This window comes from Eutrigla gurnardus, assembly GCF_963514095.1.
Source record: "Eutrigla gurnardus genome assembly, chromosome: 2".
NCBI classification, from domain to species: domain Eukaryota; kingdom Metazoa; phylum Chordata; class Actinopteri; order Perciformes; family Triglidae; genus Eutrigla; species Eutrigla gurnardus.
The window spans coordinates 21,207,335-21,220,516 of NC_139916.1; the positions used below are offsets into that span (position 1 = coordinate 21,207,335).

A 13,182-nucleotide genomic window follows, 5' to 3' on the forward strand; every position below is an offset into this window, starting at 1 on the left:
CAGTCTTTAACCAAAGTTATCCAGCTGTGATAATTGTCGTAGCATGAAGGCGAACTACAAGAAACTATTCTTTTAACAATGTCAGACGCAAAATAAGTCATAACTTCTGTGTTAGAACTGGCACCGAGTCCCATCCTCACCTACAGCAGGTTGTTGTTTCCCACCAACCTCTGTGATGTGTCACTTTCAGAGGGGGTCGTGCTCACTGTGGCCTGGCACGAAGGCTTGGAGTCGCACTCCACCCAAAATAGCAACTTGTCCTCATTTCAGAGTCAAATGCCAACAGCAAGGAAACCGCATTCAACTGTAAAACAATAGCATTCCAGTCTTGCCTCATCATGCTTCTTTACGGGACTCTGCTCAAATACATGCATGCTCACATGTTGTTCTATAAGCAGCCTTTAATCACTCTTTCAGAAATGCTTTTAACTTGGCAGCGGAGCGAGTGTGAAGGACATGCCGTCTCAAGGAATGTGATTCTTTCTTCAGCTGTGATTGCCATGCCTCTTCTCCTTCACTGTGTATCCAACAACTTCTCTTCATCAGATCATGTTCAAACACTTCTTTAATTACAGCATAACACATAGGGGTGGTTGGATGGCGATCCCAAAACACGGCAAACGGAATTAATGACTGGAAAGTTTGCTTTGGAAGTGTGTCAACGACAACATGCTGAAGCAAAACTGCCACTTGGAAACCATCACAGTCAAGTCAGTGAAATGAAAATGGACAATCCATTCAAAGTCACACACAGAATACGGCGTGGAAAACATGAACGTGTTGTGGGAAGGGAAAAAGGACGTCATAGAGAAACTCTGTATCTAGTATGTATTAGGAAGACTTTGCTGTCATATAGCACACTTTTCTGGGTTTCAATCAGCCGCATCTAGCTGAACAGAGCGTATGTTCAGGCAGGTGGTTGGAAGTTGCCAAAGTGCTATTTTTCCTATTCCTGTGACTGAGTTTAGTATCTTAGGCAACATCTGCTTCTCATCAGCAAAACTTCAGCCTTCTCTCAGATTATAATGGAGCAAAACCCCACGGGGAAGACTGTTGCTTCCACTGTATGACCAAGAATAAATCATCTTGCTCAAGGGACAGTGCATTTCCCTTATGCAATAAAAAAATAAAAAATAAAAAAAAGAGGGAAGAAATTTGAAAAAGAGGATTAAGCCAGAAGAAGAGCAGATTATATCACATGTTGGAGGCCTCTTCACAAAATCATTTTTCATCTGGCCCGATGCTAACTCCATCACCGCTGCAATGTGAATGTATGGTCACCCTGCGTCTGCTGATGCTGGGAAAGTTGCAGAAGGTGTCCTGGCAGGGGATCATACGAAGGTAAAGGCTGCTCTTCCATCTGATTAGCTTCATGTTGTCTGCCAAGGCCAGTTACCTGCAGAGGAGAGGTTCTGCTCATATCAAAGGCAGGTTACCTGGTCTCAATCCAGCCGTCACCGGGTTCTCGGTTCATCTGGCCGAGGGAACATCTGTCCCTCTCATTGAACTGAATCCAAAGTCTCATTAAGGCCTTATTTAGAGGAGTTGAGGTGGTGGGGATGGTGCTCAACCCTTACGGCTGTCAGACTCATAGAAGTAAAATATTCTCTCAATGTCTAGTGCAAAACAAAACCTTCACCTATAGGTTTGACTGTGACGTACCCAAACAGTGAAAAAGGCATCCTAATTGAAGCCTTTAGGCTGCTACATTGTTTGCACAACATTATTTTGCCCCTATTGTAAATCTTTTTTCCTCCAACATTCCAGCCTGCAGTGCACCATTTGTCTCTCTATTCACAACCTACAGGGTTTTCAGCCATTGTCAACCTGAAGCCACAGTGACTGGAGGATAAAGGACCTCTAAAGTCCTCTTAACACACTTGTACCTGATGCTACACGCAAACAAAGAAGTGCAGATTCCTCAAGCCTCCAGCCAGGAGGGCTGCGACCGCACGGTGAGCAGATCCTTTGAAAGGATTTGGCCAACATTTATCAGAAAAGACACATTTTAGTGACGCATGATTTTTTACCCCTCATTTTACAATTGTGTCGTGTAGTTTAAAGACCTCCTAGGGTCCTACGTATTAATGAATAATCCAGTCTAATTACATTGAGTTTGAGATAGGGTCACATTAATTAATTAAGTCAACAGAAGGAGACAAAACTAATTGTGTTCACAAAGAAATGCATTCAATATCAGACCAATGTGTAAGTTGGTCTGAAAAGTGTAAATTGCCTTTACGAAAACTATGGTCATGTTTCTGATTGGATGTATTCTGGGGGACCAAAAAGAAAAAATATGCATTATTTCCAAGTGTTGGATTGATACTACTTTCATGTTTGTGTGTTAGCAGCCAGTTAGCTTAGGATAAAAACATTAGCAGTTTGCTAAGCGACCAGCAACTCAACAAAGATTTTGTTACCTAGACAGAGGCAGGATAGCGGTTTCCTTATAATCACAGCGTTTATGCTAAGCTAGGCTAACTGCCTCCTGGGTGTACCTGCATACTTAACAGATAAGAGAATGTTATTGATCCTCACATCTAGAAAGGAAATGAGCTTATCTCCTAAAGTGTCAAACTATTCCTCCAACTAATGGTTGTGATTCCCTCTCTGGTCTGGATACATGGCCTCAGGGGAATATGGATTTTCAGCTTGTAAATCTTGTGTTGTGGGCTTGTGGCTAATGACCTATGTCACTTCCACCTGCTTTTACAGGAGGATAAAGACACTGAGGATTGATATTTCATACACTTAACTACGTGATGTTGGTGGAACAATGCAGCTACTGGCAGAGGTGCAAAGATACACCATGAGAAACTGACCCAACTACATCAACATTTACAAGATTTATAAGGTCAGTCGTTCACAGTCCCTGCATTACTATTCAGCCCACATGTGAAGTATACTCCCTTGTTCAAAGAATTACACTCCCTACATCAACTTTTCATTAAATATACATAAATCCAACATGGTTTAATAAAGTGGACTACAGTGAATCTGCCTTAAAATGCAGAATGATAAATACTCAATCTATATGTAAATATGGAGGTGCATCGAGAAAAAAAAATCCAAATGCAGGAAAAATGCATTAGCCACCCTATTTGATCAGAGCCCCAGGAGCTGAAGTTATGATTTTTAATGGAATCTGAGGAGGGGAGAGTGTCAGAGCCGAGGCAGGGAGGTGAGAGTATGAAAGCGTTCACAGGAGAGCTGGCTATCTGAGAGGACGCTGGATAACAGAACCAACCTGAAAGATTACTCGCACTGAGTGGAAATGGATTTATTGCATTTGGAGGTCTCAGCAGCTTTTCTGCACTCCCACAATCACAAAAAAAAAGAAAACGAAGAGAAAGTCATGGTTTACGTCAAATAAAAAATAACTTTCTCGTTTGACACTCAAACAGTGGTTTTCTGTATGACGGCTCGCAGCCACTCACACTAAAGTAACACCTACTGAAAACCTCAGTGTACCAAGTAGAAAACATCAATTTAATGGCAAAACTTTTCAATCACAACCACAAAAGTGAATCTCATGGCAGATCGAGGAAACTCGTCATTATAGCCTACTCATAAGTGTCGCCGGGATTCATCCTCTGGGCACCATGAATGTACAAAATGTCATGGCGATCCATCCAGTCATTGTTGAACGTCTGAATACTGAGTGTGGACATTTATCCAAAGCGCCCTGAAAAATGTCATAGACTGTCATAGACTTTCTGCTAACAATCCCACAATGCAATGCCCCACACTTTATCACAAAATTATCGTAATGCAACAGTTGTCAGTGATGACGCAAAATGCTAATGTCCAAAATCTCAAATTATTGCTCACTATTCACAAAATGATTTAGTGTCTACTTCACAGAGAATAGTGAATGAGAGCGGTTTCGATCGAGCCTCAGTCCGGACCAAAGAGGTGGACTGACCGACCTACGACACGCATTACTGCTGACAGGGCTAATTATCTGCTCTAAGCAAAATGTACCTGTTATTACTTTAAAAAGAAACCCATTCAGAAATAAACATCAAAACGTGATTTTTAAAAAATGAAAAGAGCTGAATTGAAAACAAAGTAAAGGTAAACCAGCTCAGTGGAGGAATGTATTTGTCTATGGAGTCTTATTAAGCTGTCACCATCTGTCTTTTACAGGGTGTAGAGCAGTAACGCATGGTGACGTGAGCCATGCAGCTCTCTGCAAATCCTGTGACATTCCACATGTAGTGATTAGCGCCAAATTATGGTCCACAAGGGGACCTGAATGAAGGGTTTGCAGATGCCTGTCAATACTATGTCCACTAAACTACAGTTTTGAAACAATGCATTTATGTGTCACAACATAGAGCCTTTACGATCCAAATTACCCCACAGTTAGCTCCGCTAAAGACAGGGGTGCTCTGATGTCATCACCGCCATGTGACAAAGAGGATTGGCATACAAACAACTGACTGCCTGGGGCAATGTGAAATCATGCGTTAAAACACAAATGGTTGTTTTCAAGGAGCACAAATGTATTGAAACACGGAGCACTTTGTACAGGTCCAACCATGCTTCAATTGCAGGTTCCAAGTCAGGCAGCATCCGCTTTGTAATTTACTGCTGAATATAAGATTTAATATCTTGCTGTTGAAAACTCTTGCTAATAAAGACATGACGTGACCTTCACCTTGAGAGCCACATGTTTGCAGCCTGGGGGGGGGTTTAGTGAGACACGTGAGGGCGCACTGGAAACGCTGTCACAAACATGATAAAAGTCTAAATGCTGAAGTGGACTAAATACTTTTACAGGCCTTTACAGAAGATATAAGAAACATTTTATAATGACAGGTAATTAGAGAGAGGAGGAAGGAAATGGGGATGCTTCAGCCTTGAATGGGATATTAGATATGGCTAAATAAACCCAGATGCACACAGAAACATTCTTTGATTGGACAGACAATACGTAGCATTGTGAAAAGAAACGTCTTGGTGACTTACACAGATAACAAGAGGACGTCTCCCTTGCTCATTTCTGCGCAGGATGTGTAAACGTCACAATGAGGGTGTATTAACTACAGTCTTCGTGATGCGTTCGCTTGCTGCACCGCTGTCAGGCCATTGAGCAGAAGTGAAATACAGGCTTCCATCACTGACTGTTGAGTGAGACTGTCCAGCTCTATTTTCTGGAAAGACAGGAGTGAATCAGTCTATGTCAGCGACGGCAGCTTCCATCATGAAATATTTGTACGCATTAAGACAGACAGGCCGATGTTATTTCAGAGTGAGCTCAAACTTGGACATTATTTGGACCACAGCGATGCTACATAGATGTGCCTCTGATTACATCACAATGAGCAGTCCTGTTGAAAGTTGAGGTACATCCTCACAACGTAAAACATCCATCAAGGTCTCAGAGGGGATTTATTAAGCTTGGAGTTTTAGCAATTAAGTAGAGTGAAAGCTGTGGGGGAGTGAATCATGTCTGGACAAATATTCCATTATTCAATTCATAGCAGCTCCTTGTAACTTCTGGTGATGAATGGTCATTCATCGGACTGACCAACGCAGCCGGATATTTCAGAAATGCAAAATGGCACAGTTGTGACAGGTGGTAGGTGCAAAACATGTTGCATTACCTAATGAGCACATTGGTATGTAATGGAGTGTAACTACATTAATAGTGTGTCACGCCTTTGGGTCCTCTCCCTGACCTCCTCACATAAATCTTCTAGGCCGGTTATAACCACTACTTAATCCCCGGCGGTCGTAAACGTAAACCACACACATCCATACGAATATGAAGTTCCCCTGAGTACACACACGCATAAGCATGCACGCACACACAAACACACGACCCATGGAATTCATCTGATCACACCTTGATCTGTCCACACGTTCCAACTACTGCCTTGGTACACAATAAATGGCAGCAGCTGTTCATTGAAAATCTGCCTTTAAGAAATTAGATTAATTAATGTGTTCTTTCTTCAACAGCACAGGCCTCTTCCCTCCGACGGCTCTGTGCAGATCCAGCTGTGAGAACACAGCTCGCTTTATTGCCTCCAAGTTTGCGACACACTCCCCTACGCTTGTCTCAACATTCTGCTTCGCGCAGTGTTACATTTCTAGGCATAATAGCAGTTTTCTGCCAAGAAATACTGAGGAGGTGTTAATCATCCATTATGGGGTCTGTAAGTAACAATAGCTGCTTAATGGGAAATACAGAACCACAAGCAGCCCCAAAAAGTATTGCAAAGGGAAGCCTGCATGTGGAAATTATGGAGGGAATAGAATGCATTCGGGCTGCCTGATGAGCGCCTCCTGATAAAATGCTTTATGGATGAATGTGCTGTGAATATTCAAGTAAGAATGCATGTGCCAATCTGTAAAAATGAATCTGGAATCCGTCAAAACATGAATATAAGCTGCAATTCTAGATATCTAAAAATTGACATTTGCCAGACCTATGACAAAATGCTGCACTAAAATAATCACTACATTAAAAGAAAAGAAGAGGAAAGCAGCTTTATGATGCACCAAAAGAGAACTTCAGGTGGAACTGCAGCCTTGTTACCGTCCAGCTACCATCCTTTACCATTATCCTTCCCAAGTCCTCTGCTTCCACCTAGCGGTGACTCACTAAATTTACCACTGGATGTCACACTTTCACTCCTTAAAAATAAAAACAAATTTATTAGCAATCACAGAGCGACAAAAAAAGCATGGCATCTACAGGACCATTTGTTGGAATAAAAATGCTAATCTTATTTACAAAGTCTGCAATTGAATGTGAATAAGTTCAGCACATGCAAATTGCAAATAGGCTATATTATAATTATCATTATTATTACACAAGTAACAAAGCTTTGTCCCAAATTACCCACACAGTCGCCCACATTTTAAAGCCCCTCACTGCGGCTGCGGTCCCAACAATGGACATTTAGGATTTACTACAATCACCAACAGACACAGAACAACATGTGAGTGTGTGATGGATGTGTCGAAAACATAACAGTAAAATGCATAAGTCTGCATACATCATTGTAGGAGAAGGGATAACTCATCCTGATTCAGCAATTCTAACACACAGAAAGAAAAATAATTAAATTGGTCAAGGTGCACTGGCCAAGTAAAGGGCAGATAAATGCACCATGACCAAACCTGGGAGAAATCATTCCTTTGTCGCCGAAAGGAAAATAATGTGTCAATCAATAAATCACTTTTTGAGCATCATCCTTGGGATGCTAAGGCTTCTAAGGGATTCATACGAGGGTGTGGCAACTGGCAAAGTGTAGATGATGACAAGTACCCAACGCTTTGAACTAACGGACCGTCTTCTGTTCTCCAGAAGCTCAGTCATCATCACTGGCTTTCTGTTATCCAACACCAACGAAATGGGGATTATGAAATACCCACACTATGTTTAGACAATAAAAAAAAAAAATCCTTAAACAACCTGAGAACTGCAAGAAAAGATTTGCCCACATTTCGAGCTACATAAAAGTGTCACAGGCTACAGGTGAAACAGCATCGAAGCAGCGAATTACCCACTGACCAAACCAAATGTAACATTCTCTCATTCACCTCACATCATCGTCATTCCACATTTTACATTGTTAATACCATGTCGTCTTTTCTCAGACGTCTCAGACACGAAACATAAAATCAGATTGTCGAGTGGTGGTATTAAGTATAATCAAGGGAAGCTGTGTCTGTACCAAGTGTTTATTCATAATAGTGGGTTAGAAGTTGCATTGGGCCATAACCGTCGGATTGCAACGCTCACTTAGCCAAAGGCACTTAAAACTACTGACCCATTTAAGGATTTGGCCTCAGACAAAATAACTACTCACAGTCTTACCTCCTATTCATCTTACCATTATGTGTAAACTTTGACTTTAAAGTCACTTCATGAAATAGATACTTCCATACGCCAGCAAAGAAAATGCAGGCTACATTGCAAAGATTTTATCAGGATTTGTAGGTATTGGCAGAAGCTATCATCGTCTTTTGGCAAATAACTGTTTAAAAACTGCAATCACAACCATGACACATAAACACCAAATGTTGACAAGCAACAGAGCGGATGTTTAAATGTGGGATTCGAGGAGGTCCATCTTAGTGTTGCTGGGGAACAGCACACCACAACGTCATTCGATTCTGGCGTCGACTGGAACAGAAGCCATTTTTTAAAAAAAGAAAAAAGAAAACTCAGACCAGAGCATGTCCGTAATGACCAGCGGTAAGGCATGATGGGTGTGGACAATCCACCTTCTAGCACAGTACTGTACGACTTTTCAAGACTCTAGATAGTTGGGGTGGCGGTAGTGCTGTACAGGGGCTACACATCTATAGTAGTGTACTGGGTGGTGCAGGTGGTGACGGTAGTGAGCAGATAGCTGGATTACTTCACGGAGGCAGTGGAAAGGATGGCTGTCGAGGTCCCATGACCATTAGGGGCTGAGGCCAGAGCTGCGACTGGGGCGGGCTTTTATTTTCAGCTTCTCCGTGACTTTGAATGCTGGATGAGCCACTGCAGCGTGATATCTGCAGGGGGATGGATAATTACCACTTGTGACCTCGATAATGTCATTATTACACATTTGTATCTATGTGGATGGATGTAAAATCATTTAAACTCCGCTCTTTACCAATATTGTCCTTCTCTTTGCAGGAGACAGAATAGCAGCAGATCTCTCGGTCCTGAATGGCAGATAGATTCCTGGAAAAAAGAAAGTAGAACACATTAGAGTCTTGTGTTGAAGTGGATTTTAAATTAATGAATTCATTAAATGCCCAAATTCAGCTCAAAAGCCATCCTTAGGATCAACTCGAGACATCACTGGCAAGTAATATTCAGGTCATTTCAAACATTTGTGTCCAGTTATATTTTGAGAACCCACAAAATGACGCCTATTCCCCACATACAGTAATGATTCCCTGAAACTATATGGCCAGAAGTCTGCAGTTACATGACGTTTGTGCAAGGTTATCAACAAATACTAGTAGTTTAGTGTGCCTCACATTTTTTCAATGAGCTGCTTCTCATCAAGTGCGTTGGGTAGGTCTCGTTTGTTGCCCAGTACTAGCACCTGAAAATGTGAGGAAAAAAAAGAAAAAGAGCAAATCAATATCCAGCAGAGCAATGTGTATCAGCATTAACCCATCGTGTGATCAGACAATTTAATTTCTCTCAACCCTGTGCTTCACCGTTAAGAAAAAAAAAGACTGTGTGGGATGTCAAGCCACAGAAGCCTATCGATTTAGCACATCAACCCCTGTCAAGTCAATTATCCTGTCAGCTTGGAGTTGAAAACTCATTAAAAATCCTGGCTTGGGCTCAAATGACCACTTAGTGTTTCATCAAGCCTGAGTCACTGCAACCCATTAGTTGCAGTGATTACTAATTATGAGTTTCAACCCTGCTTGTGATCAGTGTCACCAGACCCTCAGAAATCAATGCGATAAACCAAGGTGAGGCTGTAACATCAGTGTTTGGGCCAAAAAGCACAAGTGTCCTCTTACAGGAATTCCTTGTAGCTGTGGTTTGTCTAGGAGGTTGTGAAGTTCATTTCTGGAAGCTTCTATCTTCTCTCGGTCTGCTGCATCCACCATGTAACTGCAAAGGAGAAGTATAATTATTGTTTTAACGGACTAGAGAGTTAACCTTACGATACCAATTTTACTAAATCAAAATTGAAAACCAAATAGTTATCCTCTTTCTAGGGCATTCATTTTGTTATGACACAATTACATGGCGAGTAAAAATGTATTCATATTGAATAAGCATTGTTTCGCATTAGTATGCATCATTTCTGTTCAGTTTTCCAGTATACCAGACCTTCAGATACCAAAGGGTACATGTGTGGTCGCAAAGGCCACCTGCTGTACTTTGAAGTGCCCAAAAAACTTACACAATAGCATTGACTCCTCTACAGTAGCGCTCCCACATGCTTCTGAAGCGAGGCTGTCCCCCTATGTCCCATATCTGTGGTGAGAAAGCACAGAATCAAACATACAGTCACAAGCGAGACAAAAGCCTCTGTACAAATGTGTTCCCTTTATAAACCAATCATTGCGCCATTGTTGCTCTACAGGGTCGACCATGCAGCTCTAGGCTGCCACTGGGCCAGTTTAAAAATTGAATCCAGTTGAAAAACTGAAAGCATCCAGCTGGACATGTTTGCTCATTAGCCTACCTTTATTGTCACGTTGCCTTTAGTGACCTTCCGCATGTTGAAACCGACGGTTGGGATCATATCTTCACTGAACTGGCCCGACTGCACAAGACAAAAAAGGCAGCATGTAAGTAATTACTGCAACAACTGAAATGTATTACAGAATGTTGAAATTATATCACACATGCAAGGAATTAAGTCTCTATTCCATCGTTTGTGCTTTTTTACCATTTGTGTCTCTGCATCAGTATCGCCGTAAAAAAAATGTGTCTATGGGTAATTAAGTCAGTATGATTTCATCTTATCAGAAGTCACATGAAAAGCTTAGCGGATGTAAACCATTTGGGAAGAAATTTGATTACAAGTCATTTTCGACTGCTTGTTGTCCCTTTACTCAGCAAATCTTTCTTCATATGATGGCATCAGCATACATTTGCTTCCAGTGACGCTTTCTGCAAGCAGCCGATGCTTTAACTAGACATTACACAGGCTTAACATGCCATACGAGGCATTGCTCTTAAGCCAAGTAAACCTGCTTTGATACAAAATATTTGAAAGAATTTAAAAAATGCTAGATAACTTGAATAGCCTTGGTTGCATGGCTCATATACAGCCTTGGCCCTGTCTAGAGGGGAGCAGGCAGACATGGCCACAACAGATTTAGAAGAAAACAGATAATGTTGTATTCTTGAGATGAATCCAGGACAGGGGGAGCCTACAGTACTGTGATCTATTAGCTAGACTACAGTGTCGTTTATCACCTAGAAACACGAGACAAACAACAGAATATAAGCCAACCAAGGCGGGCTAAACAAGTTGTATCATTAACCGGGCTAGCTATGACAACGTGCTCTAAATCTGGACCAAACAACAGTCGATGACAATAATGAATTCAGTCATGTAGGCGTGCCGTACAATAGTACAATTCAATTAAATCTAGCTACACATGCTAGGTTATAGTAATCTATTTGTAATAATAAATATAACATTAGCAGGTTAGTGGTCGCGGGCCTCGTCTGATTGAATTGAAGTGAACGTTACTCTATCTAGATGATGTAGACATGCCAGCCTGTTTACGAAGTATGCTAGCGGCCCGTGTCTTGGACATGTCGTTGATGTTGACACACCAGCAGCTGTAACAAGACAACACCGTTCACATGACCGCCTTCATGAGTAAGCGCACAGTCATACCAAGAACTTCGTCACTCCAGCTCGTCAAACAACTACTGAATGAGACCGAGACCAGTGTTGCCACGGAAGCAGTGTGTGACATGTTAAGGCACCAGTGACTGTTTGGAACAATAACACACACGTTGCAGTCAAATTAATGTGTAACATATTAAAATAAACCTTCGTTCACAACCTGTCCCAGGTAGTAGCCTGGGCCCATACTGACAGCGCTTGTTTGCTAGCAACTTACCGCAATCACATTGACGAATGTGGTTTTTCCGGAGTACTGAAGTCCCACCAATGTCAGCTCCATCTCCTCTTTCCAGAAGAGGGACCTGAACCAGTCCAGGAGCCTGTTTATGAGGGCCAGCATCTTGGATGACACGGTAGCAGTGTCTGTAAATCGTCTGGATGTGAGTTGGCTAACAGGAAGTAGCTAGCTGCTTGGTCATATCATGTGATCCACTGACAAGTGTCGCCGGTCCCGCGCATGGATTGTAGGTTCCGCGTGCCTGCCGAGAAGTGCACGAACATCACGGGAGCGCGCGCAACGAGAGCGAAACATGACTGATAATTCAATCATCCAATTTACTTTTGTGATGACAAATCTATGTTTGAAGAGAGGCACTTACCTTCAGGGTTCTTCGCCCATCGTTCCAGCAGCATGCAACTGAATCAGCAAACTCTCAAAGACAAAAAAGGACTAGAGCTCACCAATTGAGTTAAAGTTTCAACTGGTGTCAAAACTGGTCAAAGACAAAAGGCAAACACAAGTACTGTAGGGCTACATAGTCAACCTAGAACAGGTCTACAATTCGGATTGGATAATTGGTTGAGCAGGATTTCAAATCTATTGGATAATGGACCCAAAGGCGGGAGTTGCCATAGTTAATGGCCAATGCCAAATGTACAAATGTTGTATTGAAAATGTTAAAAAGTAAAAGTCTGTAAGTATAGGCCTAATCAGGGAATGTACTTTAATAATAAATTAAAATAACTCAATACAGAAAAATGGTTCCCATGACTGTAATATTATACTATATATCGTTAGTATTTGTTAAAGTGGAGCATGTTTTCAACCATTTTGTATGGGACTGTGGCAAAAAAAAATGTTTTTCATTGTGGATTAATGTGATGATTATTTTCTTGATTGATCGATCGGTTGCTTGGTTTGAAAAAAAAAATCAGAAAATAGGGAGAAAGACCATCACAGTACCATTTGTGTTTATTTAAGTAAATGTATGTTGCATTCCACAACTGCACTATAATCACCAGGGTCAAAAGAACAGGGATATCTGTTAAATGTACAACGATAGAAGTACAACAAAAACTATATCCACCAAGTGTTATTAAAACATGACCATTAATTCCTTAATTTAAAGGGCACAACTGTGTTAACGTATAAATCCAATATGCCTCTCCGTGGAAATGTCACCACCCAGAACTTTAATGATGCTGCAAAAGCATGGTTAGCCGGTGCATATAGTGTCGAGCAATAGCTCTGTTCTGTGTGCAAATTGCAGTATATGTGAATCTTTAAATCTGTTTTAGTTTGTTCAACTTTAACCAGACTGGAGATTTCAGCACGTAGACACCATCTGTGCTGCACTGCATGCTGTTTGTATTCTTCCATAAGTAGACCTATGTGGATGTGTAAAGTACTTCCTAAACCCCGTGTGTGCCATATTCATGGAGATTATGTTTCCTTACTTGCGATTTATTAGGTATAAGAACAGAATCCATGTACACTCTAAAGCACACTTGGGAACATTTTAGTGCTGACATGTTTATAATACAAATTTTTCAAACAGAGAATTTTCTCAAGAGAAAATTTAAGATGATATTAGTGAATGAG

The 13,182-nt window shown here is 41.4% G+C and overlaps 2 protein-coding genes across 2 annotated transcripts in view; one reads left to right on the forward strand and one right to left on the reverse strand.

Annotated features, from left to right (window-relative positions):
• arl6ip5a (ADP-ribosylation factor-like 6 interacting protein 5a) overlaps positions 1–13,182 on the forward strand; it is a 467,731-nt gene that overhangs the window by 213,055 nt on the left and 241,494 nt on the right. The gene's annotated exons all lie outside the window — the stretch shown is intronic.
• Positions 6,650–11,773, reverse strand: LOC311030880 (ADP-ribosylation factor-like protein 8B). The gene is made up of 7 exons (XM_084036913.1): positions 11,578–11,773; positions 10,179–10,259; positions 9,894–9,967; positions 9,505–9,598; positions 9,004–9,071; positions 8,631–8,701; positions 6,650–8,526 (listed from the first exon to the last, which is right to left on the reverse strand). Exons 1-7 carry the CDS (start codon positions 11,698–11,700, stop codon positions 8,477–8,479), a joined length of 561 nt encoding a protein of 186 aa, XP_083893039.1. The 5' UTR covers positions 11,701–11,773; the 3' UTR covers positions 6,650–8,476.